The 26,204-nt window shown below is 45.0% G+C and overlaps 1 protein-coding gene across 3 annotated transcripts in view; it reads left to right on the top strand.

Annotated features, from left to right (window-relative positions):
- KCNMA1 (potassium calcium-activated channel subfamily M alpha 1) overlaps positions 1–26,204 on the top strand; it is a 782,784-nt gene that overhangs the window by 607,249 nt on the left and 149,331 nt on the right. For all 3 annotated transcript variants that reach the window (XM_062214106.1, XM_062214104.1, XM_062214105.1), the window contains exons 15-16: positions 7,966–8,075; positions 20,976–21,044. In XM_062214106.1, coding sequence (XP_062070090.1) covers positions 7,966–8,075; positions 20,976–21,044 — 179 coding nt within the window. The remainder of the gene's footprint in view (positions 1–7,965; positions 8,076–20,975; positions 21,045–26,204) is intronic.

Here is a 26,204-nt window from a genome sequence, read left to right as displayed (position 1 = left end):
ATCCAAAATGTACTATTGAACTATTACTAACGTTGACACTTCAAACAGTCTATGGAAAAAATGGAATAAAAAGATGTTTATTTTGGTGCAAAAACATTTTTAAAACTATGTATAGTTTTTTTATACTGTGCATTTCTGTGAACTCTGAAGATGATTGTGAAAACCTATTCATGCCTTTTAAATTTTTTTGTACCAAAATAAGCTTATCTTTTAATTTTATTTTTACAGAACTTTTTCCATACACCTTGTATCATACCCTGTTTTTAATCATACACCTTGTGCCATATCTTGTGCCCCGTTTCAGGCACTGGAGACTCAGATTTTAAAAAAAAAGTGCCTTTCCAATAATCTAGGTTTTTTTTTTTTTTTTTTTTTTTTTGGTGTGGGGAGGCAGAGTGGACAGTGAGAGAGAGAGAGAGAGACATAGAGAAAGGTCTTCCTTTTTCTGTTAGTTCAACCCCACAATGGCCGCTGTGGCTGGCGCACTGCAGCTGGCGCACCGCGCTGATCCGAAACCAGGAGCCAGGTGCTTCTCCTGGTCTCCCATGCAGGTGCAGGGCCCAAGTGGGCCATCCTCCACTGCCTTCCCAGGCCACAGCAGAGAGCTGGCCTGGAAGAGGAGCAACCAGGACAGAATCCAGCGCCCTGACCGGGACTAGAACCCGGGGTGCTGGCGCCACAGGTGGAGGATTAGCTTGTTGAGCCGCGGCGCCGGCCAACCTAGGTTTTAATAGGGAGACAGCACAGAATCTCATCCTCATCCTCTTTGTTCTAGGTGACAGCTGACAGGAAGTTTTATCAAGTTTGCTTTGTGACATCTTAGTTGAAAGAGATCTGTCTTTCTGAAGCTTAGGGTTATTTGTGGGAAGGAAGGGCAGCAACATAGAGTGGTGCCCTGTTGTTGAAGCACAACTCTAAAAGGAGCCCACAGTCTGTGGATGGATGCTGGGATCTCTTTGTCACTCATCTGACGTGAGTTAAGAGCAGCGAATGAGAGTGAGTGCTTAGAAACTTTCACAGCAAATGATGGATTAATTTATACTGATTGAATCTAATGGCAGAGGGTTTGGACTTGTCCTTGGCATGTGTTTTCTTTCTGGCTCCTTTTCTTGTTGTTGTACTTTATTCTTATTGGATTTTGCAGAAGTATGGTTCTACGGAAGAATGGATGTTAGGAAGCAGGGTGAAATTCTGGTCCCTTATGTCAGATAGGCTGCAAAGGGCTGCCTAGGAAATCATGCATGCCAAGCTAAGATGACCTCAGGATGGCTGGGCAGGCACTGGTCCAAGATCATTGACATCCTGCTCACTGCACCCAGATTTATTTTGAGTGGTATTGTAAGAACTTCATTCTTTGAAGCCTAAGTGAAGATGTTCTTGCCTATAGGATTATAAAACTAGATTTCTATTTGGACAGTTAGCAAATAGACCAATCTTTAAAAAGTTCTGAAATTTCTTAAGCAAAAACAATTTTTCTGCCTTGAAGAGAAAAATGAGAGGGTGGAAAAGCCTCCTTCATGTTGGAAAAAAGTGCCAATTTCCTTCTATATGGCTAAAATTTCTTAAATAGTTTATAAATACAATGGCTCCTCAAAAAGTTCATGGGAAATGCAAATTATGAAAAACTATGTAGGAATTTCTAAATTGTTTACACTGAAATAAACATATCTTCTAATTCCATTTTCTGTGAACATTTTGAAGCCCCCATCTAATTATCCCTTATGAGTTCTGATGCCACTCTTTGTGCTAGCCCTTTGTTGGCCTTCAGGCTGACACTGTCTCTCCAGAGGTAATCTGGGTTGAGGTTACAGAGTAGGGGAAATGCCATGTATTTCATACTTTTCAGTGTGGTGTGGTCTGTTAATCTCTCTCTGAACACCTCATGTGGGCTGATTTTTTTCCTCTGTAGTGCCTGATGGAAGAAATCTCATTTGATAGTCTGCAGCCCACTTGTCTGGGAGGATTTGGCTCAAGTCCACCCTGAAATGAATCTTCAGAGTTGTTTATTTATTCGTTCAGTGCTAAAGCAACCAGTTATCTGGCATTCTATCAAATCCCAAATAATTTGTTTTAATTGACATTGTCCTGAAGCCTTTGGAAAAATCCGAGATCCTTTTATCCTATTTGCACATTCTGGAAAATGTGATCTGAAATAGGCTATAATCATGGAATGCCAAATTGTTATAGGGCTCCTGAAATCCAACATTGCTGTCAGAAAGGCAGCCGACCTGAGTCTGTGTCCAGTGAGTACAGTGTTACTAGGCACTTTGGCACAGAGAAGAAAGACATTCTGAAAAGGTGCAAACCTCCATTCTCCTCTGCTTCCTTCCTTTGGTTTCAACTTTATCACCAGTCTGCCCCACCCCAGAAAGCTGTGTGGAGAGGAAGTCTCTGTGCTGACCCCCTTTGGACCTCAGCTAGCAAGATTCAAGCCTTGGCCAGTGCTGCGGCTCAATAGGCTAATCCTCCACCTGCAGCGCCAGCACCCTGGGTTCTAGTCCTGGTAGGGGCGCTGGATTCTGTCCCGGTTACCCCTCTTCCAGTCCAGCTCTGCTGTGGCCTGGGAGTACAGCAGAGGATGGCCCAAGTGCTTGGGCCCTGCACCTGCATGGGAGACCAGGAGAAACACCTGGCTCCTGGCTTCGGATCAGCGCGGTGCACCGGCCGCAGCAGCCATTGCGGGGTGAACCAACGGAAAAGGAAGATCTTTCTCTCTGTCTCTCTTTCTCACTGTCCACTCTGCCTGTTAAAAAAAAAAAAAAAAGATTCAAGCCTTGTGTTTTCTAATGCTGTGGGTAGCTTTTAGGATTTGTGACTATACCTGCAAGAGCCTTGAGGCTTAGAAGGGGTGGAGAAGGAAATGCCCACATGCTCTTTGATGAAAACAGGGTCAGTTTGTTGGCATTGGAACAAGGAGTTGGAGAATAGAATCTAGGAGTCCAGTGAGCACGTCTTCCTAACACCCAGGGCCCTTAATATCATTCTTTCCATCAAGAAGTGAGCAGATGCTACGTTCAGTCAACTTTTCCCAGTGACAGAGCATGCTCTTGATGAATGACGCCACTCACCTTGGTAACCAGCCCCCACACTCATCAGATTGAACCCTGCAAATTCTGATTCCGTGTTTATTGTTGTGGTCAAGGGCTTGACACATTCGGTGCATGCCATCTCTTTTTGTCAAAATAAATATCTTTTTATGGGATCTGAGATACGTCGGTCAGTTCATGTCAGCACTCTCTGTTGTAGGCTGTCATATTATAAAGGACAGTGGCGATGTTATATAATTTATAGGTACAAATGTTTGTTCAGATATAGCTAGTTTTTTCTTATTAAGCACTTCTGTGAGTTAAAAATGTGGGTCCTTCGGAGGAAAATATTCACTGAGAATTCAAATAGATTTTTAAAAATAGTATGTGCAGTAAATAAATAATACACTAACTTCCTACGACCCGTTTGGGCAATGTTCATTCGTGTATGTTACGACTCATCTCCTCTTATTGCTGCTATTAACATAATGGTCATTGGTTTTTATAATTTCCTTTTAGTTCTTTGTTTTTGATGTGCATAATATAACATATATTTGGATTAAAACAGGGTACTTGTTTTCAATTAAATGAGGATTGGTGTATGAAAACCTTTGGAATTATTTCCATGACTCCAGAGGTAGGGATGGACATTTGCAGAATTGTTTGGCTGTAATCAACATAGTTATCCAGACTCTTTACTGGGGACAGAAATCACCTGTAACATACCCTAGCCAGGAGAGTTGAATTTTTCCCATTCACAGGGCTGTTAACATTAGAGAAACACAGTTTCACTCTAATCAGAGGAAGCATAAAAAATAAAAGCCATCGTTACTGACCCACCATTAGCAACACATACAGAACCCAGGACCAGGAAGGTGTGGCTCTCCTGGGGACATGGCTGTGGTTTCCAGTTGGAAGTCACATTTGATGGTGGCGCCGCCTTCCTGTGGATTGGTGGAAAACCATTTGCCAGGGAGGATAAACTAGACTGGCTGAGAAATGAGATGATGGAAAGTAGATAAGGAAGAGCATGAAAGGTGTGGACAGACTATCCCAGTGGCTCAGCTAGCTACCCTTCCGCCCCGACAATGCTGTGTGTGTCTGACGACTAAGGACCTACAGTGCATCACCTGCCCACCTTTGCCAGCTGCTCCTCTGCAGTGGCTAGGGTTTGATGTGACAGGCAGAGGACAAACTGTTGCTTCAGGAAACACTTTGCCTTTGACTGATTGCTGAATGGCTGGCTAATGAATTTTTGGCATCTCTCCCTGAGTCATTTTGGTCCCATTCCTTCATTTTTCTGCTGGGAAGTGTCTTCACGTTATAGGCAAAAATACATTGACAACACGAATGTGGAGACCAGCATGTACTATTTTAGAAAAGAAGGTATGAGCTGCAGTGGTTCCATTTTATGTAACAGAAATGAGGCTGGTGTGCTTTGACAGGAGGCCTGAATTACCCTCCCAGCCGAAATCAAAAACAGTGTTGCATCTTACTGACCTTTTGGTCTTGGGCTCAGGGTTGGAGCTCTTGAGTCCTTAGGGAGCGTCTGTTCTGATATTTACCACTTAGGTATTTTACAAAGCAGATCTCCCCTTTCCCAAATCCTGGTACTCCAACTCCCCTAGGCATCTATCCTGTCCTCTCTCGCAGGAATTCCTGTGGTGAGAGTTAAGAGCATCAGTTCTGTATCCGGCCCACACCACTAACTGGTTTTGTGACTTTGTCTGTGTTGCTAAACCTCCGCGCCCCTGATTTGCCATCTGTGAAAGGGGAATCCTGACAATGAATCCATCCACTCTCCCCGGATTTCTTTCTTCACCTTGATTTTTTCAGGGTTAAGACAAGATTTTAAAATCTGACATATTTTACGCTGATTTTTGCCTTCCTAAGAGTGCATGGGCTGAGGCAAGGGGGATGTACACTTCTATTTTTGTTTTTTCAAAGTGAGTCAAAGGTATTACGCTTGGGGCTTAGAAACCTTGCCAGGACGTAATGATTGAAGCCCTTGCACAGGTGTGAAGATTGCAGCCCTGCAGCCCGAGTGAGCCGTGCACCCCGGTGTCGTGGACTTATTCTCACCCTTGTTCCAGCACAGCCTGCCATTCTTGCTGTAAGGATTAGAGGGGCCCAGCCTTAATTATAATTCCTGATTCTTCTACTCTTATATTTTGCATATGAGATTTTTTCCACTATTTTTTTCTAATTGTAGTAAAATATAGAAAACATGAAATGAACTATCTTAACCTTTTTAAGTGGTATTAAGTACATACACATGGTTGTATGACCAGTGCCACCATTCCCCTCCAGAATTTATTTTTCCTATGAAAGCTGACATCTTACAGCAGTTAAACAATAACTATACCTTCTCCCTCCCTCAACAGCTGATAGCTACCATTTTATTCTCTGATTTAATGGATTTGACTTTTCTAGGAACCTCATACAATGGAATCCTAAAATATTTGTCTTTTTTGCGATTTAGTTGTTTCGCTTAAGGTAATGCCTTCATTGTTCATCCATGCTGTAGCATGTGTTAGAATTTCCTTCCTTTTTAAGGCTGAATAATCTTCCCTTGTTTGTGTACACCACACTTTTAGCCATTCTTCTGTCTGTGAACACTTGGCCAATATGACCAGTGCTGCTATGAGCATGAGTGTACAAATATCCCTTATTTCTGATTCTTTTGTTTATATTCTAGGAGTGGAGATGTTGATCATATGGTAACTGTATTTTTAATGTTTTGTGGAGCCACCAGCAGCTGTATTTATACAGTCGATTCAGTGCTACTACACACATACTGTTGCAGATACCATCTGAGAATCCACATATGGAGATAGAAGAGAAAGTTTGCTTTACAGAATGTTCCACACAGTTTTCTGGTTACTTGACTTGTAGTTCCCAGGCATTTCTAATTAGCCACAAAAGCAAACTTGCAGGAAAGGAGATGTGGAAAAATCCATAATAGTCAGTTCTACCTGTGAGATATACCTTAGCTAGAGAGATCTGATGCTTTTCCCAGCAAAGAGAAAAATATGGGGAAATTAATGCCAGTTTAAAATAAGACTTAATCAGCAACTAGAACAAATATAAACATACGATATATACTCAGCAGAAATTTACTGACTGAATGGACCAGTGAAACATTTTTCTCTGAATTTCAGTATTCAAAGAAATCTGAATAACCTGTTTCCTTGTATTTAAATGATTAGTGATTAACTTAGAATAAAATTTTCTTCAAAGAGTAGGTTCATTAAGACATAGAAATATGAGAACACTGACCATAACTCAAAGAAATAGTATTAAAGCCATATTAATTGAGGACTACCACCAATAACCAGTAATAACGATCGAGGTTCAAGGGTGGGCATTTGGCACAGGAGTTGAGATATTTGTAGGGATACCCTGCATCCTGTGTCGGCGTGCCTGGGTTCAGGTCTCAGCTCTGCTTCTGATGCCAGCTTCCTGCTAATGCATAGCCTGGGAGTCAGCAGGGGATGGCTCAAGTACTGAGTCCCTGCCAGCGGCACAGGGGACGTGGGTTGAGTTCCAGGCTCCTGGCTCCAGACTGGCCCAACTCTGGCTCTTAGGAGCATTTGGGCAATGAACCAAAAGGTGGAAGATCTCTCTATGTCCATCTCATCTTTTTCTCTCTGCCTTTCAAATAAATTAAAATGAATAAGTAAGTTTCAAAAAGATAGTTAAGTTAGAACCTACAAACACTTTATAAAATACATGTCTGCTGAAAGAATAAACTGAATTCTCCCACTTCAGGAATACTATGAGCATTTTCCAATAAAGCCCTAGCATAAGATTTATAACTAGCAATGACTCATCTAGTATCCTATTTACTTGGAAAACAAATGAACGTAATATTGTTCCTCAAATATTCTATATTTCAAAAAAATTAATAATGTAAAGTAAAATAGACTTTCTTCAAATTAGTTAGAATTAGTGACCTTTGCTTGTAAATCAAGAATATTTTTCATTTGAAAAAAAATTGAGATCTTATGATTTGGGGAAATTAAAAGATTTGTGCTTTGCTAGACACATTGCAATTAATTTTTAAAAAGGTGTCGTTTCACAATAGAAGTGGTTGAGTAACTTTTTATTTTGGAGACTTCACTCTGAGAGGACCAACTTAGAGATCACCAAGCCATTCCCAGAAGCCTTGCAGAGCTCATGTCTAGCTTGTGAGAGTAGATTAGAAGCAGCTCCAACCAGTGGGACCAATCCACAGCATCTAATGGCCCAGGACCAGTGCAAACTGACAAATAGCATAAGGGCTGCAGAGGAGCAATCCGTTGGTTTCCAGATATTTTTCTTTCTGGTTTCTGTGTGCCAGAGTGTCACCAAATACAAGTGTTTTTTCAGAAGGTTCATGGAAAACTGGGGTGAAAAGAAAACATGCTGCATTTGCTGTGAACTCTTTGAAGACTTTTTGCAGATGGGCACTGTACCCTGTCCTGCAGTGGCCCTGTGTCTTTCGAATCTGGGTGTTGCATTTTTCCCAGTTGACTGACTGATGAGGCTACAGGAAAGATGCCTTTTGATTCCAGATCAGCACAAGAGATTCTGCAGAGCCACTTCCTGTTGGCTGGGTGGCTTCCTCTCCACTTCGTCTTACTAGAGTCCCCACTGGAAATGAAGTCTGGAAGGCTGCAACCTGAGTTCCCTGGAAGGCAGAAACCTGCCTTCCTGCAAGAGACCCGTGACGTCCCTAAGCTCCCAGAGTGCTTTCGAGGCCCTGAACCTCAAGTCTATGAATTAAGTGTCATTGGCAGCTCCCTTGGGTTGGGGGTGTGTGGTTGTGTCCCTAGGTGCTGAGGGTGACCACCATCATCTGACTAGCCCCTTCATTTGCTGGCCAGAGGGTCTGACTCAAGGTGCCCCTCACAGCCTACCATTCTGTTTTAAACCTCTTCCTGTGTTCTTCTCCTAGATCGAGGAAGACACGTGGCAGAAGTATTACTTGGAAGGAGTCTCAAATGAAATGTACACAGAATATCTGTCCAGTGCCTTCGTGGGTCTGTCCTTCCCTACTGTTTGTGAGTAAGTGACCACTAACTAGACGCTCTTTGGCTCCCAGGGATGTCTTATGTGTTCCTTGCAGGAAAACTGCCCCCTTCTTTTCAGAACACTCGGGACACTTGGCGATTTCCAAAGGCACTCTTTGAGTTTAGCTCTTTGCAATGAGCAGGACAGCAAGGCGTTATACCATTGCTCTTGGCCTGAAGGATCTCTGTTGGCCCTGTTTCCCCTCCAGGCCTGAGAATCTTGGGCATGGACCCTTGTTTCTAGTAACATGCACGGTAGTTATCCTGCGTTTCTTGAGCCTTGCTCCTGTGATACCTGTAAGGATGGTGGCATGAGCCCATGTCTGTCTGATTCTAATGAAAGCAGCACCAAATCCTGCCACCCCTTGATGAAAGGAATTTTAATCTGTCTCCCATTCAAGTCAGATCCTCGAGATATTGCAGAAGCTACTGAAATAAACTCAGAGTGTTTTTACCTTTTTCTGAGGACCTGTGGACCCAAATATAGAGAAGGAAGACTTGAACAAGCCCTTAGCAATCTAGTCCCAGTGGACAGCTGCCATGGTGTAATAGCGGCAAGGCCGAGCTTCTCCTAACTGGCTCAGCAGCGTGGATCAGAGCAAAGGGCAGCCCCAGGCTGCTGTGTCCCTTCCCAGTAGAATAGGCGATCCCTGACGGCCGAGGACCTCAGGAGCTCCAGGTGGCCAGTGTGAGGCATGGCTGTGTCTGATCCCCGCTTAGAATCTCAGATGTTGGGTTTATTCCAGACGGGGGCTTTGTCTTCTATTAAAATGCAAACTTCCTGAAAATGGTGAAACAGAAAGCCTGATCCATTGAGACCTTAACAAAGGCTTTGATAAATGCTGTCTCACTGATGATAACTGGTTGGAAACAGAGAGATCTGAGAACGTATTTGAGGAAGAGAAGCCATTCCCTCTGCTCCCTGCCAGCTCACAGACAAAATCCACCTTCTGGAAAAGAAGATCCAAAGGTGCTGAGACGAAAGCAAGTGCCCTTTACGACAAAGGGGAGGTTAGTCCCAGGGCTCTCGCGCTCCGGGTTCACGTGTTCTGTTCTGTATGGAGCAGGGAGAGGAGGGAACAGAGCACTTGGTTGCTCTGTGTTTACCTGGAGACTCCTGTCAGTGAACATAGCGGGTGCACTCTGCCAGTCCCTGGGCCCAGACCCTCAGCAATCCAAAATGGTTCGGCTGTTTACTGAAATTTCTCACCCTGTCTCTAAGCAAAAGTTTAAATGCTAAATGGACTGGAAAAGTGAATAGGTAATTGATTCAGAAGGAGTTATTTTCTGAAAATGGATGCCCTATTGTCACTCCCACGTGTTCCTTTCTTTGAAAGCAATTTCTGTTTCTGCCACGGAAAGAAGTTAACCATGCAGAGGCCTCGAGTCTTGGAACACTGAGGCTGTCCTGCGGGGTTTCTCTTCCTTGGAGCTTGCCCTGGCTAGGATAGAAACCCCGGGGAAAGTTGGTGCTTAAAACAGAAGCTGGTACTAAAAATGCAGTTGAGGTCTCTTGTGTCCAATGTGGGGGTGGCTCTGAGTACGCAGCAGAGCTGCCAATGCCAGCAGGGCAGAGTGGGGTGTCCCAGGCCAGAGGTCATGGGACATCCTCAGCTGTTGAGTTTCCTAGGGTTGTCTTGCTTTGATGTCTAACATGACTGTGCCTTCCACTGCCCCCTGATTCTTTCTGCTTTCTCCCTCTTCTTATTTTGTGGCTGGGAACTGAGTCTGTTCATTTTAAGTCAACTAGAAGGGTTAGGACTGCTCCCAGTAGAGGCTCTGACTGAGGATACCCGCAGGGTGCTGTGCACTCACATAATTGACCTACAGTGTTTGATTTCTTAAGATCTAGTTACTAGTATTTCAAAACAATGATATTTCACATAGACACCAGACTCCTGGCCTCCCCCAAAGGTATGATGTGGCCACATGAAACCTGCTTTTTTTCAGGAACTTAACTGGCTCCAGTTTACTGTATCCAAGGGGTTAGGGCTGTCCTTCACCCCCTTACATCTTAAATCAGCCCAGATTTGCGTCTGTATCCCCCGCCTGGCCCGGCCCATGTACCTGCAAGCTTGCCAACGCAGGCCCTTGGCAGTGTGAAACTCCATTGCCTTCAAGGAGCAGCTCGAGACCTGGGCATGAGTGGCTGCTTTGACTATTTCCTTTAATCGGTTTGTGTATTTAGAACATGTTCCAAAAGAGGAGAAAATTCTCCAGACCTGATTTATCAGGGAATTTAACATTAATTCAGTAAAAGCTTCTGAAATAGCAAAAAAAAAAACAGAAAGAGCCCAACTTCTGATGTGAGTGAGAGTGTGTCCAACTCCATGCTATTATTCGTTTAATACAATGATACAGCAGAGGTAGAAATAATCAATAAAGAAAGGACATTTAATGAGATTTAGGAACATCCCAAAACATTGAAGCTCTCCTCAAGCATTTGATTATCTGGGGGCTTAATTATCTGTGTTTTCTACTTTAAATTAAAGAAAAGCCATAACTCAAAGTTACCAGCAGTTTAATGATAACACTCTTCAATTCAGGTTAATTAAAGCACAGCTGTAATTAGAGTGTAGTGTTGTATATCACCGGGCTGGCGCATAAGTATTTTCATTACAGTAAGAATTGGCTATTCAATTTCAAGATGACATAAAGGACGCCAAAATATATTTTAAGCTGGTTCATGGAGAAGAAAAAGAATCGGGGAATATTCTGGGTGTAATAAAGCACAGATAAAATATACAGATTTTCAGAGCGGTTTCTGTAATTATGCGCTGCACTAAAACAACATGCAGCCAGTAATGTCTTCAAGCACGAAAAGAAATAAATTTGCTCTTCCCCTGGGCTGGCAGAATGTCCGCTTGCAGGGGACGATCTCCTCACAGCAGAGCTTGAGAGGTGGCTCAGAAGCTGGGAGTCATTCTATGAAAAGCTAAGAGTTCAGGATACATGGGTGAGATTCAAGGTCATCTCCCAAGAGAACAGGAAGGGGGTAGAAGAGAGGCAGGAAGGGCAGGAGGACTCCCCCTCTTCCACCGACACACATACCCCGAATGCTAGCTCTTTAAAAATTTTGAGGAGGAGACACTCCCTCTCATCCAAGGTGAGACCTCCAGCATCTGTCTGCTTTGACATCTCTGTACCAGCCTTTTGGCTGCTCCGTTGTGTACCCCAGAACTCACTGGGTGCTTCATCCCAAGAATAGAAGCTAATTTCGACAAAATGCAAACTTATCTCTAACCTTTCATCTACACTTTCTCACTTACCTACAACAATCCCAACATGTGTGTATGAATGTCCCTGTTTTATAAACAAGGTGACATAGGTACCCCTTCCAAAGCCAGACAAGTCACAGAGCCAGGATTCCAGTGTGGGGCCTTGTGTGACTGGGAATGACTTGGTGTGGGTGCTGTTTGAAGGCTGGCTGGTTAAGAGTGTCCTCAGGAGCTTAGTAAATGCAGTGACATCTAGGCTGTATCTCCAGATATTAATATTCGGGGTAAGGCCTGAAGGCCTGCATATGTTTAAATAAGTAAGCCAGGTGGTTCAAATTCAAATGTCTAGGAGCTAGGAACCCCTCCCGCACCCCACGCTCTGAAGCAACCACTCATTCTCACTTTGGGCTCAGTCATTGGAATGTTTCTTCCTGATGGTGGCCTGATCATCCAGTCATGGGCGGGCCACCTCGTCAAGCCAGCCTTCGTTTAAGAATCTCCCCATCAGTCCTTCTTCACGCAGAGTGCTCTGCAGAGGCGTGGAGGGGTGAGGCTGCTATCTGCCATGCCAAGCAGACCCCTGGCTGCTCCCCTGTCCCCCCAGGCCTAATCCACATCAGTACAGCGGAAAGATGTGGGGTTTGTAAGCCAGGCTGGCTTTGCTCTGGGAATTAGGAAGGTAACATCTGGTTGGGGAGGACAGGGAAGTGAGGACAGCTCATCTCAGCCTTGCTGGAGGCCATGGTCAGCATGTCCTGCACCATCGCCGGGATTCCTCTAGGATGCTCTCTTTGACAACCAGCAGCTCTAAACAGCTTCCTTTGGTTTTGCACAGCTGGCTAGCCCCTGAGTCTGTGGGCCAGAACACCAAGGCACAGGAGCTTTGGGGCCAGAAGGAGACGACAGGGTGCCATCCCCTGTGTTCTCTGCTAGCAGACCACTTCCCGCCTGCCTCGGTAGGTGACTGGGGAAGCGGCAGTGGCCAGTGCCAAGCCTGCAGGAAGCAAGAGACCCTGTTTGCCTCTACAGAGTCCCACAACGAGGGGTTCCCACAACAGGGTGCAGTGGGATGCATGGAACATGAGCCGTGGAGTCACAGAGGCCTGGGGTCTATGACTTGGAGCAAGGTGTTTGCTTTCTGGGCACCTCCCTCAGTTACCAACTGCCTGACCTTGGACTTGGGCTTAGCCTGGTTGCCTCACCTCTGAAACAAGGAGGAACATTATCTCTTACAGTGAATCAGCATCCTTTTCCCTTCCTCCCACCACTCAGCCTCCCTGTCAAATACGACAGAAGCGCCTAGAAAGAATGACACTATAGCATCTCCACGTTCTGTTTGCTCTTCCACTTCAGGAGCTTCTCGGTCGGTCAGGCGTCAGGAATTGACCAGATATTTGATGAACTTGGGATCTTTGCAGCTTGTGCAGGTTTGTGCTATTCCACAGGAAACTGCAGTTAGACTGGATCAAAGTTATGCACATGGAAGATAGTTTTGTTTCTTGATGATCTATTTGTTTCTTTATTTGAAAGGCAGAGTGACAGAGAAAGAGTGAAAGGGAAGGTCAGGGATAGAGAGCTCTTCCATCCACTGGTTACTCTCCAAGTGCCCACAACAGCTGGGCCAACTTCCACTGCCTCCCAGGTACATTAGCAGGAAGCTCTGTTGAAGGCACAAGAGCCGGGACTTGATCCCAGGAGCTCCCACATGAGCAGTGGGAGTCCCAGATTGCAGCTTACCCTGCTGCACCTACAGTTTTAAATGCCAGATAAAGGACTCTGTTTCCCTAGAGGATCTGCCTTCAGAGTTTGTAGTGTGGTTTAGGAAGTAAAACTTATCCCCAAGGAGATGTAGCACCCACTGAAAAGTCATTGATGGGTGCACAGAATTGGAGCACAGCTGCTTCAAGTTATGGGAAAAGCTGCAGGTGAGCAGGGAGACTTCCTGGAAGAGGTGGCGTTTGAGCTGCCCCTTGTAAGGCGACTGGATTTAGATAGGAGATAAAAAGGGAAGTAGGCATTCTGAGTGTAGACTCAGGAGCCTGGGCCACACGCAGTATCACACAGAACTCTCTTAACACTGTAGTCTCTGTGGGAGTTTGAACGAGAGCTGATGAAAGGGTTCCCCTGTGGATGGGAGAGACACATCAGAGGTATTTGATGTGAGATGCTTTTGGGGGTTTTCTTGGGAGACCTCGCTGAAGTGAGGATGTGCTCCCCTGCCCCCTGCCACAGGACAGTGAGGGCAGAGGGAGGAGGGGTTGGACACGGAGGACCTGGAGAAAACCACAGGTTCAGCAGCGAGCTGCCACAAGAACACTGCTCCTGGTTCTGAACCTCACAGCGAGCCCATTAGTCAGCCATTCATCACTTGCAAAATATAAAAGCTTAATTGCATCAGGTTTTACCGCTCAGAGGGGATTAGGACAAAAGATGTATTTAAAATATGGTGTGTCTCTGTCCCTCCGCAGCTGATGGAGCTGTTAAAATTCAGATGTGATGCGGAGTGTTTCCTGCCTGGGGAATGCCAGTCCCCTCTTCCTCAGCTGTGCTGAAGGGCAGGTGTTCTGTCCACAAGTGCAGGCTCAAGTGCGGACGCTCCTGTGCCCGTTTAAGACAGTACAGGTGGTGGGGCTTCTCCGTCCCCCCAACCCCCTACCTGTGTCAGTGCCTCTAAAACCCAGAAAATCCTGCTGACATCCTGTGGTGCTTTGCTTGGACAGATCTTTCAAAATAAGCCTATCAAGGAAACTAAGTTAATTTTGCCCAGTGAAAGCTACGGCTAGTTTGGCACGAGCTCTGTGAAATCATTACTTTTTAGAGAAAGTTCTGAATCTGGACAGAAAGAAGCCACCCAGACCGAATTGGTCCGTGGTAGATTGCTTTAACCTGGCTGCAGAAGTGAGCATTTTAAGAGAATTTACAGGGAAGCTCAGATCTCATCTTGAAAAAAAAAATTTTTCCCTGCCAGAACTCGCTCTATGTGTGCAGTTATTTGGGGAGTATTGTCATTCAGGCTGCATTTGGATGAGCAGAGATATGAGCTCAGTATGGATGATTATTTCTAGCTTAGGTGACCCGTTCTCTTCCTTTTGCTAGTGAATAAGCCAACGACCATACATGCTACTGAAGTTCTGAATGGCGGGCTACAGAGACTGTGGCAGGTGCATTGACTCTCCTGCAGGGGGTCAGGGAGGGAATCTGGTTGGAAGTGGGGCAGTTGTTAGCGCCGTGACTCAGTGCTGCATATGCAGGACAAGCATTTTATGGATGTGATTCAGAATGATAGCAGAGATTTCTACAAATGCTTTTGTTACACATTTGTCCGCATCGGAGGATGTAATGAGTTTTGGACTCAGATGTCTCAGGTGCTGGTAGAAATACTTTGTGTATGTGTGACAGAGACAGAGAGTATATGTGTGTGAGTGTGTGTGTATGTGTGTTTGTGCGGGAATGTGTGTGTGAGGTGTGTGTGTGAGTGTGTGTATGTGTGTTTGTGAGGGAGTGTGTGTGAGGTGCGTGTATGAGTATGTGTGTGTATGTGTGTTTGTGAGGGAGTGTGTGTGTGAGGTGTGTGAGTGTGTATATGTGTGTGTGAGGGAGTGTGTGTGAGGTGTGTGTATGAGTGTGTGTGTGTGAGTATGTGTGTTTGTGAGGGAGTGTGTGTGAGGTGTGTGTATGGCTGTGTGAAGGTGTGTGTGCATGTGTGTGCGTGAGTGCGTGTGTATGTGTGTTTGAAGGAGAGTGTGTGAGGTGTGTGTATGAGTGTGTGTGCGAGGGAGTGTCTGTGAGGTGTGTGTATGAGGTGTGTGTATGACTGTGTGCGTGTGTGTATGTGTGTTTGAAGGAGAGTGTGTGAGGTGTGTGTATGAGTGTGTGTGTGTGAGGGAGTGTCTGTGAGGTGTGTGTAGGACTGTGTGAGTGTGTGTGTGATGGGGTGTTCTCAGGTCATCCCACTCCAGCCTTCCACAGCCACGGGGAAATGCAATCTTAACAAGATCCCCATAGGATTTTAAATCACTGCCATTTGCTTGGTGCTGAGTCTTACAAGTCCTGATGTGTGGGGTTTTCTTTAACTGGATGTTTCCATCCTGAGACCCTATCATTTTAAATCAAAGTTCCTGCATGTGAATATTTTCCATTTTAGCCCCTTGATCCTGAAGACCTGGATTCCCGGCGTGCAGTGTGCACACTGCAGCTACTCTGATGAGGCGAATGAGCCTGGCCTTCACCGGGGCCCTCGGAGAGCTGGAGAGGGGCTGGTGGCCCAGGGTGGGGCCAGGTTTGGAAGGACATCCTGGAGGCCAGCTCTTCTGCCCTCATCCGCTCCCTCGTGGGGCCAGTCATCTTCAGCAGCGTCCACCTCGTCTTTGCCCGCTCTTCCCAAACACATTAGAAGGTGCAAACGCTATGACAGGTTTCCATGCTTAATTCACACCCGAAAGCAATCTTTCCAGGCAAAGGGGGGTGATTTAATGGCAAGAACAATTTATTTCCCTCTGGGTAGGTAGAAACAGTTGGACTCTAATTCTTAAGAGCCTTTGTTCAGGAACATCTGGGTTGAAACTACTGTAGTTAACAGATGATGCTGGCAGTAAAAAAATTTTTTTTAAAAAAAGCTTTGTATAATGTCATTGTCAAATGTGGTAGGCCTCTACTTAATAATTATCAGGAAAGCAATCTAACTTGTTATTACAACAGTTTTATTGCAGATTGCTGGTTTAAGACCTTTTTGTGACAAGTGGCATTTTTTCCTTGAAAAATAGGAGTCATTGCTATTCCCCTGTAATTATTTTTGTAACCAGTGACTACTTCCTGCATTGGACATATTGGGGCATTTTATTTTAGAAACCGAGAATTAACTTCTTGCTAACCTAGGGCTGTTTGTATATTCAACACTTTGTGAAGGCGTCCTTGCTTCTTTCTTGCACCTGACTTGATCCTGGCCCAGCTTGCTGATCCTGTGCCATTGAACCACTACAGCCTGCATCAAGCCAGAAGAGTGACAGAAAACCTTAGGTGGCTGATGCCCATTCCATTTTACCAAAAAGAAAAAAAAATGCTGAATGGTACAAGTAAGTAATTAACTGTAGAATACAGATTTCGGATATTGGAAAGGTATAATCTTAAGAGTATGTTCCTTGTAACAGGATCTCTACAAGATCCCAAGGATGCTTGTCTGCATCTCAGAACTGGAATTGTATCATGGCCTAGTGGATCAAAGGCAACAATTAGACTCCCAGAGTGTATCATTACTATTTCATCCTTCTTTTCTGATCTGTCTGCTGCTAGCCTATGGGACAAGTTAAAAGCGTCTCATTTCAGAATCGGAAACTCACTTCCAAGCCTTCTCTATGTAGGTTTCTCTAACACTGCTTGGAAACCTGCCCCCAGCTCATTCATGCATCTACTTAATCAGCCTTTATTGAAGGCTTACTCTTTTTCCTTTGCAAAAAGGCCAAGGAGGTCAAGCTTGCATCCCACGCTAGAGAAGGGCGCTTACAGGGAAGAGAGACAAGCAAACAAGTGACTGCCGCCCAGGCTCCCCGTCAACTCTCTGGGCTGCTCTTTTCCCCTGGACACCTCCCTCTCCAGGTAGAGGCAGCACCTCTGCAGCCTTCAGCCTCGGATCCTGACGTTGGCCAACTCCTAGTGGCAGGATGCAATCTGAGCACTCATGGAGAAGCCACGGTTCTGCTTCAGGTTTCAGTCGTGGCTTATTATTCAAGACTCGTGTTTTGCCAATATCCACAGGATACCCATTAAAGTGAGGAGTAAAGGCTCAGCGGCCTGTAGGGGGGCAGGAATTTGGCTGTGGACAGGGAAGAGTGAGACCTGAGCCACTTGGTGGTGGTGGGGACTGTCCCATCAGAGGGAGACAGCACTGGTGGAGAACATACTAGAGTGCTTTCAGCTTCCATTCCTCTTAGCCACATGCGATGTGGTTCTACTGTGATTTTTTTTTTTTTTTGACAGGCAGAGTTAGACAGTGAGAGAGAGAGATAGAGAGAAAGGTCTTCCTTCCATTGGTTCACCCCCCAAATGGCTGCTATGGCCGGTGCTGCACCGATCCGAAGCCAGGAGCCAGGTGCTTCCTCCTGGTTTCTCATGCGGGTGCAGGGCCCAAGCATCTGGGCCATCCTCCACTGCCTTCCCGGACCACAGCAGAGAGCTGGACTGGAAGAGGAGCAACTGGGACAGAATCCGGCACCCCGACCGGGACTAGAACCCAGGGTGCCAGCGCTGCAGGCGGAGGATTAGCCTAGTGAGCCGCGGCGCCGGCCTCTACTGTGATTTTTAAGGATGGCTGAACAGGCAGTTTTTATGTGACATCACCCATTGGATTCTGGTTTCTATTTTTAAAAACATGGCCTAGACCAGAGACTGTGTCTGCATAGTGGGCTTGAGTAGTAAGCACATCATTCCCACTGTGCAGGCACCTAACTTGATCTTCACGTTTGCCTTGGCTGTAAAGACGTCATTTGACCTTGAGCCAGTTGCTTCCTCTCCTTTGGGTTTCAGTTTGTCAAGTGTATAAGAAGGGCAGGTCCCTTCTGGAGTGTCTGGAAGGGCCTGAGACGGAACACCTGCACCTGTCACTGCTCCCCATATCCACTTTGTTTCCCCCTCCTGTCCATCTCCTCCTCATCGCACCTCACCTTGGCCCGTGAGCAACAGTTTGTTTTGGACCAAAGGGATTTTTAAAATGAAGCCTCTGTAAGGTAGTTCTGACTCATCCGAAGTGTGGATTTGGAAGTTGCAAAGTTACGCGTTTAAAACTAGAAGAGGGTAGGGTAAGAAGTCTCATTATGCTATCAAAGTATCACATCGTACCCCAGATATATATATATAACTCTTCTGTGTCAATGAAGATGAAAATATACTGAAATGGTTTAAAAAGAAGAAAGACATGAAATGTGTTCCCTTTATATAAATACAAAAAAAATTCTAAAGGTTAAATTAAAAAGTGGAAGAAGACTGAGTTCCCTCCCTCCCTGTCCAGTAAATATTAAGGAAAATACACAGGTCGTGTTGACTGTCCTGCAATAGGAAGTTCCTTTCTTCCTAAATCCAGTTGGTTAATGGCATCAGAATAGCTTGGAAGACATAATTCACCGGGACTATGAACTGTTTCTTCCCTTCTCAAAGTAGGATTACATCCCCAAAAGAGCATTCAAAATCTTTGATTCCATGAACTACCTCACTCCCGGATTGGATTGGTCCTTGCTCATAAGATACCAGCACAATTGCCCGTTGGATAATCCATGATAATTTAAGGCCAACCTTCTCCTTGAGTTTTTGGCTTTTAGCTACTATTTACATTAGAAAGCTGTTAATTAATCTGATACTTTGGTTCAATAAACACTGCATAAGCTATCTGATTTTTTAAGCAATTTAAGCTCCAGAAGTAAGCCTCATCCAGGGTAGGTTTAGCTGTGCTCTATGGTACATACAGTAAGAAGGGCATTTTTCCTAGCTGCTCTTGGATCTGTGTGTTGGTGTTTCAACAAGCCGTAAGAAAGCTACAACAAAGCTCAGCACCAGAAAACCTGCAAATCATGGGGAGAACCCCAATAAGCCTGGGTGATCTTTTGCTATGTGTGTGTTTTAGGCAATACTAGGGCATCACGACCTCACAGGTAGGAATGGGAAGTTGGACCCCTTCCCCTTCACCAGCATCTTCCTGGGAAACAACACATCTCCATGACCAGCACATCGGATTATGTCACTTCTGTATTTAAAAGCAACTGAAGCCCACCCACTCTTCAGGGATAAACTGCAGACCCCTTGCTGTGGCAAGCCGAGTGCTCATCACCTTGCTTCTCTTGCCTCACTCTCTGATCTACGCACGGCCGCTCTCAACTTTGCTCCTCGGCTCCAGCCCTGCAGGCTTTATTGCTCATCCTCACACCCTCAGAACTCCCTTCCACCGCGGGACCTTTGCGCTTGCCATTTTTGCTTCCCAGAAAGCTCCTTCCTCCCGTCTTCCCACTGTCTGCACCATCTCATCGTGCCCAGGGTTCTCTCTGCATCCTTAGAGCGATCCTCCTAGCTCATCATCGGGAAATACCCCTTCCCAGTCACTCTCCACCTCACAGGTGGTTTTGTTCTGCACAGCGCTTGTCAGCATCTGGAGAGTTAGTGTTTTCCACTTTTATGTTTGCTTATTGCCTGTCTCTCCCAATGCAAAATAGGCTTGACTGGAGAAGAGGACGTATCTCCTGCGAGGTATTAGCTAGAGACTCTAGGCGAGTGAAATAGGCCTTCGGAGCTTTAGAATCATCACCTGTGAAATGGAGATGTTAGTAGAAGTCTGCATACCTGGGGTAACAACATCTTAGGGATGTTGTGCAGATTAAATACCACCACCCAGAAAGGCCCTGCCCCTTCACCTCATCCCCCTTTACGATGCTGGGACTCAATGACTTCAGCTCAGTGTTCAATCTTTCAGCTAATCAATGTTTTATGATTTAGAGAGACCTTAAGACACAAGTGATAATGACCATTAGATAAAGTTGTAATCTGGAACATATATAAGTCTTTTTGTTTATGTGAACATTTATTTCTGGAAGTATATATGTTTTCATTTAACTGTGAAATTACTTTTACGTGTTTATATCTTTTTATATAATATTATTTTGTTGGCCTTATATCTTGAAGTGTTCTTCGAAAAGTCATCTTGAATGCTAACACCCTATTGCACCACACTTTATTTAACCACACTCTTTATTGGACACTTAGGTTGTTTTCAATTTTCCTACTGTATATAAATAACACCACCCTGAACATCTTTAGGCAAAAATATTTAACTGCACCTCCTGTGAGTTTAGTAGAACCAAAACCCCAACAGAACTCAAAGAAGTTGCCGTGGTAAAGGAGGAAAAGTTCTGACACAGGAAACAGTAGGGAACATGCACAGCTGGTGGGAAGCTGGCTGAGGGCTCCACGGGGTCGTGACAGACACGGTGCCGGTTAGTCCTAAGAACTCAGTCTCTTAGGGGGCTGAGCTGGGGAAGACCCACTGCCTGGAGCCATAGCTGTGCTGTGGCCTGGGAGGGGAGAGGAGAAGGCATCTGGGGGGAAGAAGGCCCGGGGTAGGCATGGAGGCCACACAAGCTGGCCCATGGTCGGGAGCACCCGGCAGACGAGGTAAGACAGCTTGGATGGAGCCAGGAACGACGAGGCCATTGTCAGGCGGTGGGCACTTACACGGAGGCTAAGTATTATTACCATCATTCCATGCACACAGGGGTCTGCTCGAAACAACAATATGAGCCATTTGCACAAAAGACCGAAATGCACTCCAAATAGCAGGTCCAGCTGCTCCAAATCCCTCCCTCCCCCTGCAGTTAACATTTTACTACCTGACCAAGTAACTAATGAATCTGGCCCAGGCTAAGTCCCCAGGCACAGATCCCTGCTTGGGGCCTGTGTCTAGACATCCAGACCTGAGTGCAATTGGCACTGTGAACATCTAGCACCTTCTCACGTGCGAGCAAGCAGGTTTAATGGGGAAGACAGGGGGTGGTCGTCCCAGCCCTGCCTTTGGCACAGCAGCCGTGGAGTGCGGCTCCCTTGGATAACGACTGCATTAGGAGACGGAGAGGCCATGAGAGGGTTTGTTGTGTGACTTGGGTGTTCAGAAGCAGTGACTGGGAGGCCTTTCTGTCTCGTTGCAGGCTGTGTTTTGTGAAGCTCAAGCTCCTTATGATAGCCATTGAGTACAAGTCTGCCAACAGAGAGAGCCGGTAAGTTGGTGCGACCCGCCCAGTGCCCGGCTGAGGTTAATGGTGTGAGAGTGGGCTCTGAGAATGTTCGGTCCACTTCTTTCTGGCACATTCTGGCTTGGAACACAGTGCAAAAACACCTGTCCCACCCTAGAAGGCTTGCTCTGCCCAATGCTGCAGCTTCTATCCCAGACCAGCCTGGCGTCTCAAGCCCCCTGGGTTTTTGAGAGCATTTCCCCGGAAGAGAGAGCTGAGCCATCCAAGTGTCTCCACCCACCCATGCCACCCTCTAAGTGTCAAACTGGGCACAGACCTCATCCGAAAACCCTTCATTACTGCCGTGAACAAAAAGCAGGTGGACTCGGCCTTGTTTCCAGAAAGCCTGCGGTACAGCCGTGATGGGAGACACCGGCTCTCCTGATAGCCAAATTACAAGCAGCCTATTGTGCACCATATGTGCTTCTCCTGGTGCAGCCGAAATCCGGGTGGCAGAATATCAGCTGCATGCAAATTAGCCGGGAGAGCAGGACTCAGAGGCAGGAGCTCTCCATTTATTTATTTATTTATTTATTTATTTTGCACTTAATTACGTGCAAATCAGACTGCTGGGGGACTGGGTCTGGTGGAGTAGATAACACCCCAGTCAATATATGAGTTCACCTCTGGAAGAGGAGAGCGTCACATGAAGAACAAATTCTGTCGAGGGGGTACTGCGTGTGTTATATGAAAACCAGGGTGATCTTTGCTCCCCAGTCCTTATCAATAGTTTTGGATGAAAGGGAGTTCCTTGAAAGAGGTTCATGCTTTTGTCCTCTGAAGTGGCGTCCATCGTTTGTTCCTGCTATAGTGAATCATTGGTTCCTGCAGGTGTGCAAGTACTGAGTGCAGCCCCCCTCCAGCACATGTCTAAATCACAGCACGGTGCAGAGCAGGACCCGAAGCCTCCTGCTCTCATCATTTAAGGGTTTCTCATGGTCTGGGTGAATGAATCAAGCCAGACTTCCAAATGTACAGCCTGTGTCTCTGACCAACTACAACAACGCTGGATTGGAAGCAAGTCAATCCAATGTTTCCTGTTGCCTTAACTACCAGATCAGATTGCTCATAAAGCCAATCTGATCAAATGTTAAGCTATTTCAAAAAATCCAAATCCACCACATGGAAAACTAAATGGTAGATTTGGTGACATGTAGAACGTGACCATGGCTGTGAACAAAGACGTATATGGATACGCGTTTCTCTTTCTTGTGTTGGCAAAGTGAAGCATATCATTTGCAAGACACTGTGAGAGTCCTGGCAATTTGCTGTTCAACAGATGAAGTGGAATTTTCTGGGATTACCGTTAGCCCACGTTTGTGCCGATTCTCAGTGCACCTGTGTAGGGGAATGGTGTCTCCTGCATTTTTGCAAATGATAATCTTCGTGTTGCCGCATTAGTCAATCTTTCAGTGGCTCAGTGTTCTTTACCGCCTTCGTGTATCTCTTCAAAAAAGTGTCATGATGCAGATGATGCTGATGCTAAACCGTGTTTTTTGACCACACTGGAATAATTTCAAGGCAGGAGACTGCACCTCTATCTTTGAACTAACACTTCCGGAGGATGAGCGGCTATTCCTGGCTCAGCATTCATCTGAGAAAATGAACCTAGAGCTCTCAATGAAGACAAACCTTTTTTTTTTTCTTTTTCTTTTTCTTTTTTTAATGCTGGATCCTCTGATTGATTCCGGAATCTGAGATGTTTTCAACAAAGCCAAATTTGTAGACATAGAGAATTTGGTATATTTTTTTTAAAGGGCAAAAAGATATTGTTTGGCCTTTTTTTTTTTTTTTTTTTTTTTTTTTTTTTTTTTTGGCTTTCTTGTGCATTGGCCAGCTGTAGTCCTCAAATGTGGCTTGGTCTCAAGTGTGGAAGCACACTGGTTCTTGTGGAAAAAAGTGTATTTGAGGGAATGCAGATCATGCCCATAAGCCAACACAGGGATTCCCAAACAGAAGTACCATGTGAAAGATAATGTGATTATTTGGTCCTTCCCGAGATAATGATGTCAATACCTTTCTTCATTGAAAAATGTCTCATTTCCTTTCCCATCCCCTTCCCCGGTGGACCCTTGCCTCGACCTGTGTTTAGCTCCCTCTTCTGCTGTTGGATTGCCCCCATGGTATTGTTTTCATGCTTTGCTGAAAACCTTGTTTTCACATGCCTCCTTCAAATGACTTGAAACAAAGGTTTTTACTCCTTCTTTCCTTCTGGTGTCAGTCAATTTACGATCGAATTGTTTGATTTTCAATTCTTTTCTTGTCGTTTTGCAGAAGCCGAAAGCGGTATGCCCTCGCCGTTACCTTCCCTTCCTGCCTCCATCCTCTCTCTTCACTCCTAACCACAGGACTAACCATTTGCCACGAACTCAAGAAGAGAGAGATTATATATCTACCTGTATATAATCTCAGCCCTTGTCTAGTGTGGATATATGTATATGATATGGAAATTATATACATATATGTACACCTCCCTCCAAGTGGAGTACAGAAAAGTGAACGTAGTCTATTGCTGTTCTTGTTTGACTTGTTGGTTCTCTAGGATGACGCACTAACTTCTTTGCAGGAAACCTAAAGAAACAGGGGAAAGGCACAGTCCTGTTTTCAGTCATGGCACCAATGTTGGGAACAAATACCATCAAAGCTGAAAAGGAGGATGCTTCCCTCCAGCCCTTTGTGTTTGTTTCTGTACCGTCCTGATGTGTCTTGGTGTCCCCTGGACTCTGATGCCATTTTGTCTGCATCCCACACCCATGTTGCCAGTCACTTCTTCCTCCTTGGGTTGAGCAGAGTTCATGTCCTTTTATCCACAAAACAGAGACCAAGCCCTTACACTTCTGTTTTTCTTTACACTTATGTTTACTGATCTCCTTTGAAGTATTTTATTTCTTGGGCAGTGTTCAGTAAGACTTAAAACACTGCTACTACATTGCCAGGTGATCACACTTGGCTTGCTGAATGAGTACTGTTTATTGGGACAAACTTGTGACTGTTCTCCTCTAGTGTGTTTGGGCATATTTCTTCGTAGAAAGTCTCTCAACTTTCACCACGTGACCCCGCCCTGTTTTGCTGTTGTTTTGTGTTGCATGAAGCATGACTAAACCATTGTCAGTGGTTTTAATTTTTTTTTTAACTTTTTGGGTTAATTTTTCTGGCATAGTTTTTCAATAATATGTTCTCTAAGACAGTGTCGTTGAAAACACACTATTTAGATGCCTCCTTGTTCAAGAGTTGCTTTTTTTCTGTGGTTGTAATCACTGTCACGTGTTTGTGTTTGTAACTCTGTGTGTGTGTGTGTGTGTGTGTCTGGAACTCTTTCCAAAGGCAGATCATCTGTGATTTCTTGAGTAGATGTATACAAAGAGAGGTGGCTTCCTGTCAGTTTGGTATTATTGAAATGATCCAACTGCGAGAAGTTACTGCAACACTTTGCATCTTCCATGGTCCACAGTGGTTGCACCTCTGCTTGCTGTCTTTTGGCCTTTGAGTACCTCTATCTTGTGGTTGAAGGCATGTTGTGATGTAGGCATGAAATGTCCCAAAGTGTCCCAGAGAATGACATGGCTTGCTCCCAGCCTTTGCTTTCTTAAATCAACTCTGACTTCCCAACTCCAAGTGGCTAAAATTTTTCATACATGTATGATATATTTTAAAATGCCATTTCTACAATTATTGAGATGGATTAAGGCTAAACAAGCCATTGCCCTTATCACTGAGGGGCAACAGTGATGGTGGTCATTTGAATCTGACCAACTGGGAGCAACCTTTCTTAAGCTGTCTCTTTGTAAGTGGATTGGGCTCATGTATACTGAAGCATGTAATGTGCAGTTGGGTCTCCTGCATATATCCTCAACTGAAAGTGTGTGTCTAGGTGTGTGGGACTCCAGCAGTATATATGTGAAAGCCTACAAGAAAGGAAAAGTTTCAGACGGATAATAAAATTTGAGATTTGGGGTGTTCCCACCCAGCTCACAAACTCCAGTGTGGTCATAGTCCCCAAGAGGGGACACAATTGGTTCAAAGCCCCTAGTGATAGCAATTGTATATGAACTTGTGTGATTAAAGAGTCCTCTTCTGAGAGGCATGGCTCATCTGGGTATAATATGAACTGAGGTCCTAGGTGGTTCTTAATTGTTGCTCTAGTTAATGAAGTCCCATTAGCTTACTAGACACAAATATAATTACCATGTTACTAAGCAGAAACTATATTCTTGTATGAGTCATCATGTTTCTTTAATAGTCTGAGCAATGGTACATGACACCTACCAAAAATAGAAGAGAGGAGAACAATTCATATACTATTTATCACATTCACCATCATGGATGCTGTTTGCTTTAAAACAGTATGTTTCAATCAAATTACTGATCATTGGTAATCCTCCCAAATAGTTAACAGGTAAAATTTACAGTGATTGAAGTAAGATCACTAAGTGTTCCCCAGTTGTTATGCACATGTGGACAAAGGGAAACAGGAGATTCTCCATGTGTGCCAGGAAGCTTGAGAGTCAATGCTCCCGTCACAGAGGGACCTGATCAGACATTTCCGTGTGGGACTGAGCTCTGCTAGCCAGTTCCATTGGATGCATTTCATGTTTTTTAAATAAATATTTCAGCTGCAAGTGAGTTATGTTTTCAGTATTGAAATCCATTACTCCAATTCTAAAAGAGGCTGGCTTCTTAGATATGCATATTTATACTTAATACCACTGGGGCACCATTGGCTTATGGGTCAACCTGCTGGAAGGATGTGGTCACTACTTCGGTTAGCCTGACTGATGAGAATCACAATTTGTTTTTTGAAAGAACAGTGGTGGGTGACTGCCTTTCCCCTTACTAGAGGGAAAAGCAGAACTTTTGGAACTGAGATCAATGACTTACATTTATCATCCATTCAACAAACAGTTGAAAAGTGCTTATTGCCTGCAGGATTCTAAGCTTTCCAGTTTTAAAAGCCTGAAGGTAAATAGAATGTGATCATGTTTTCACCTCCCTACTCAAATATAGGTTCCTTCCTGAAAATATCTGCTCAATGTAGTTGTGAGTAGGTAAAGAAAAAGCCTATAGGTAGAGCTAGTGTGTGATCCAAAGAGAAAGGGGGAAGGAACCACACCCATGTGGTGCTCCCAGCTGTCACTGGATGTTTTC

The sequence above is a fragment of the Lepus europaeus genome, chromosome 17 (assembly GCF_033115175.1).
Source record: "Lepus europaeus isolate LE1 chromosome 17, mLepTim1.pri, whole genome shotgun sequence".
In the NCBI taxonomy this organism is placed as follows: domain Eukaryota; kingdom Metazoa; phylum Chordata; class Mammalia; order Lagomorpha; family Leporidae; genus Lepus; species Lepus europaeus.
The sequence above is the reverse complement of the archived record's forward strand: the minus strand, read 5'-3'. Positions and strand labels throughout refer to the sequence as shown.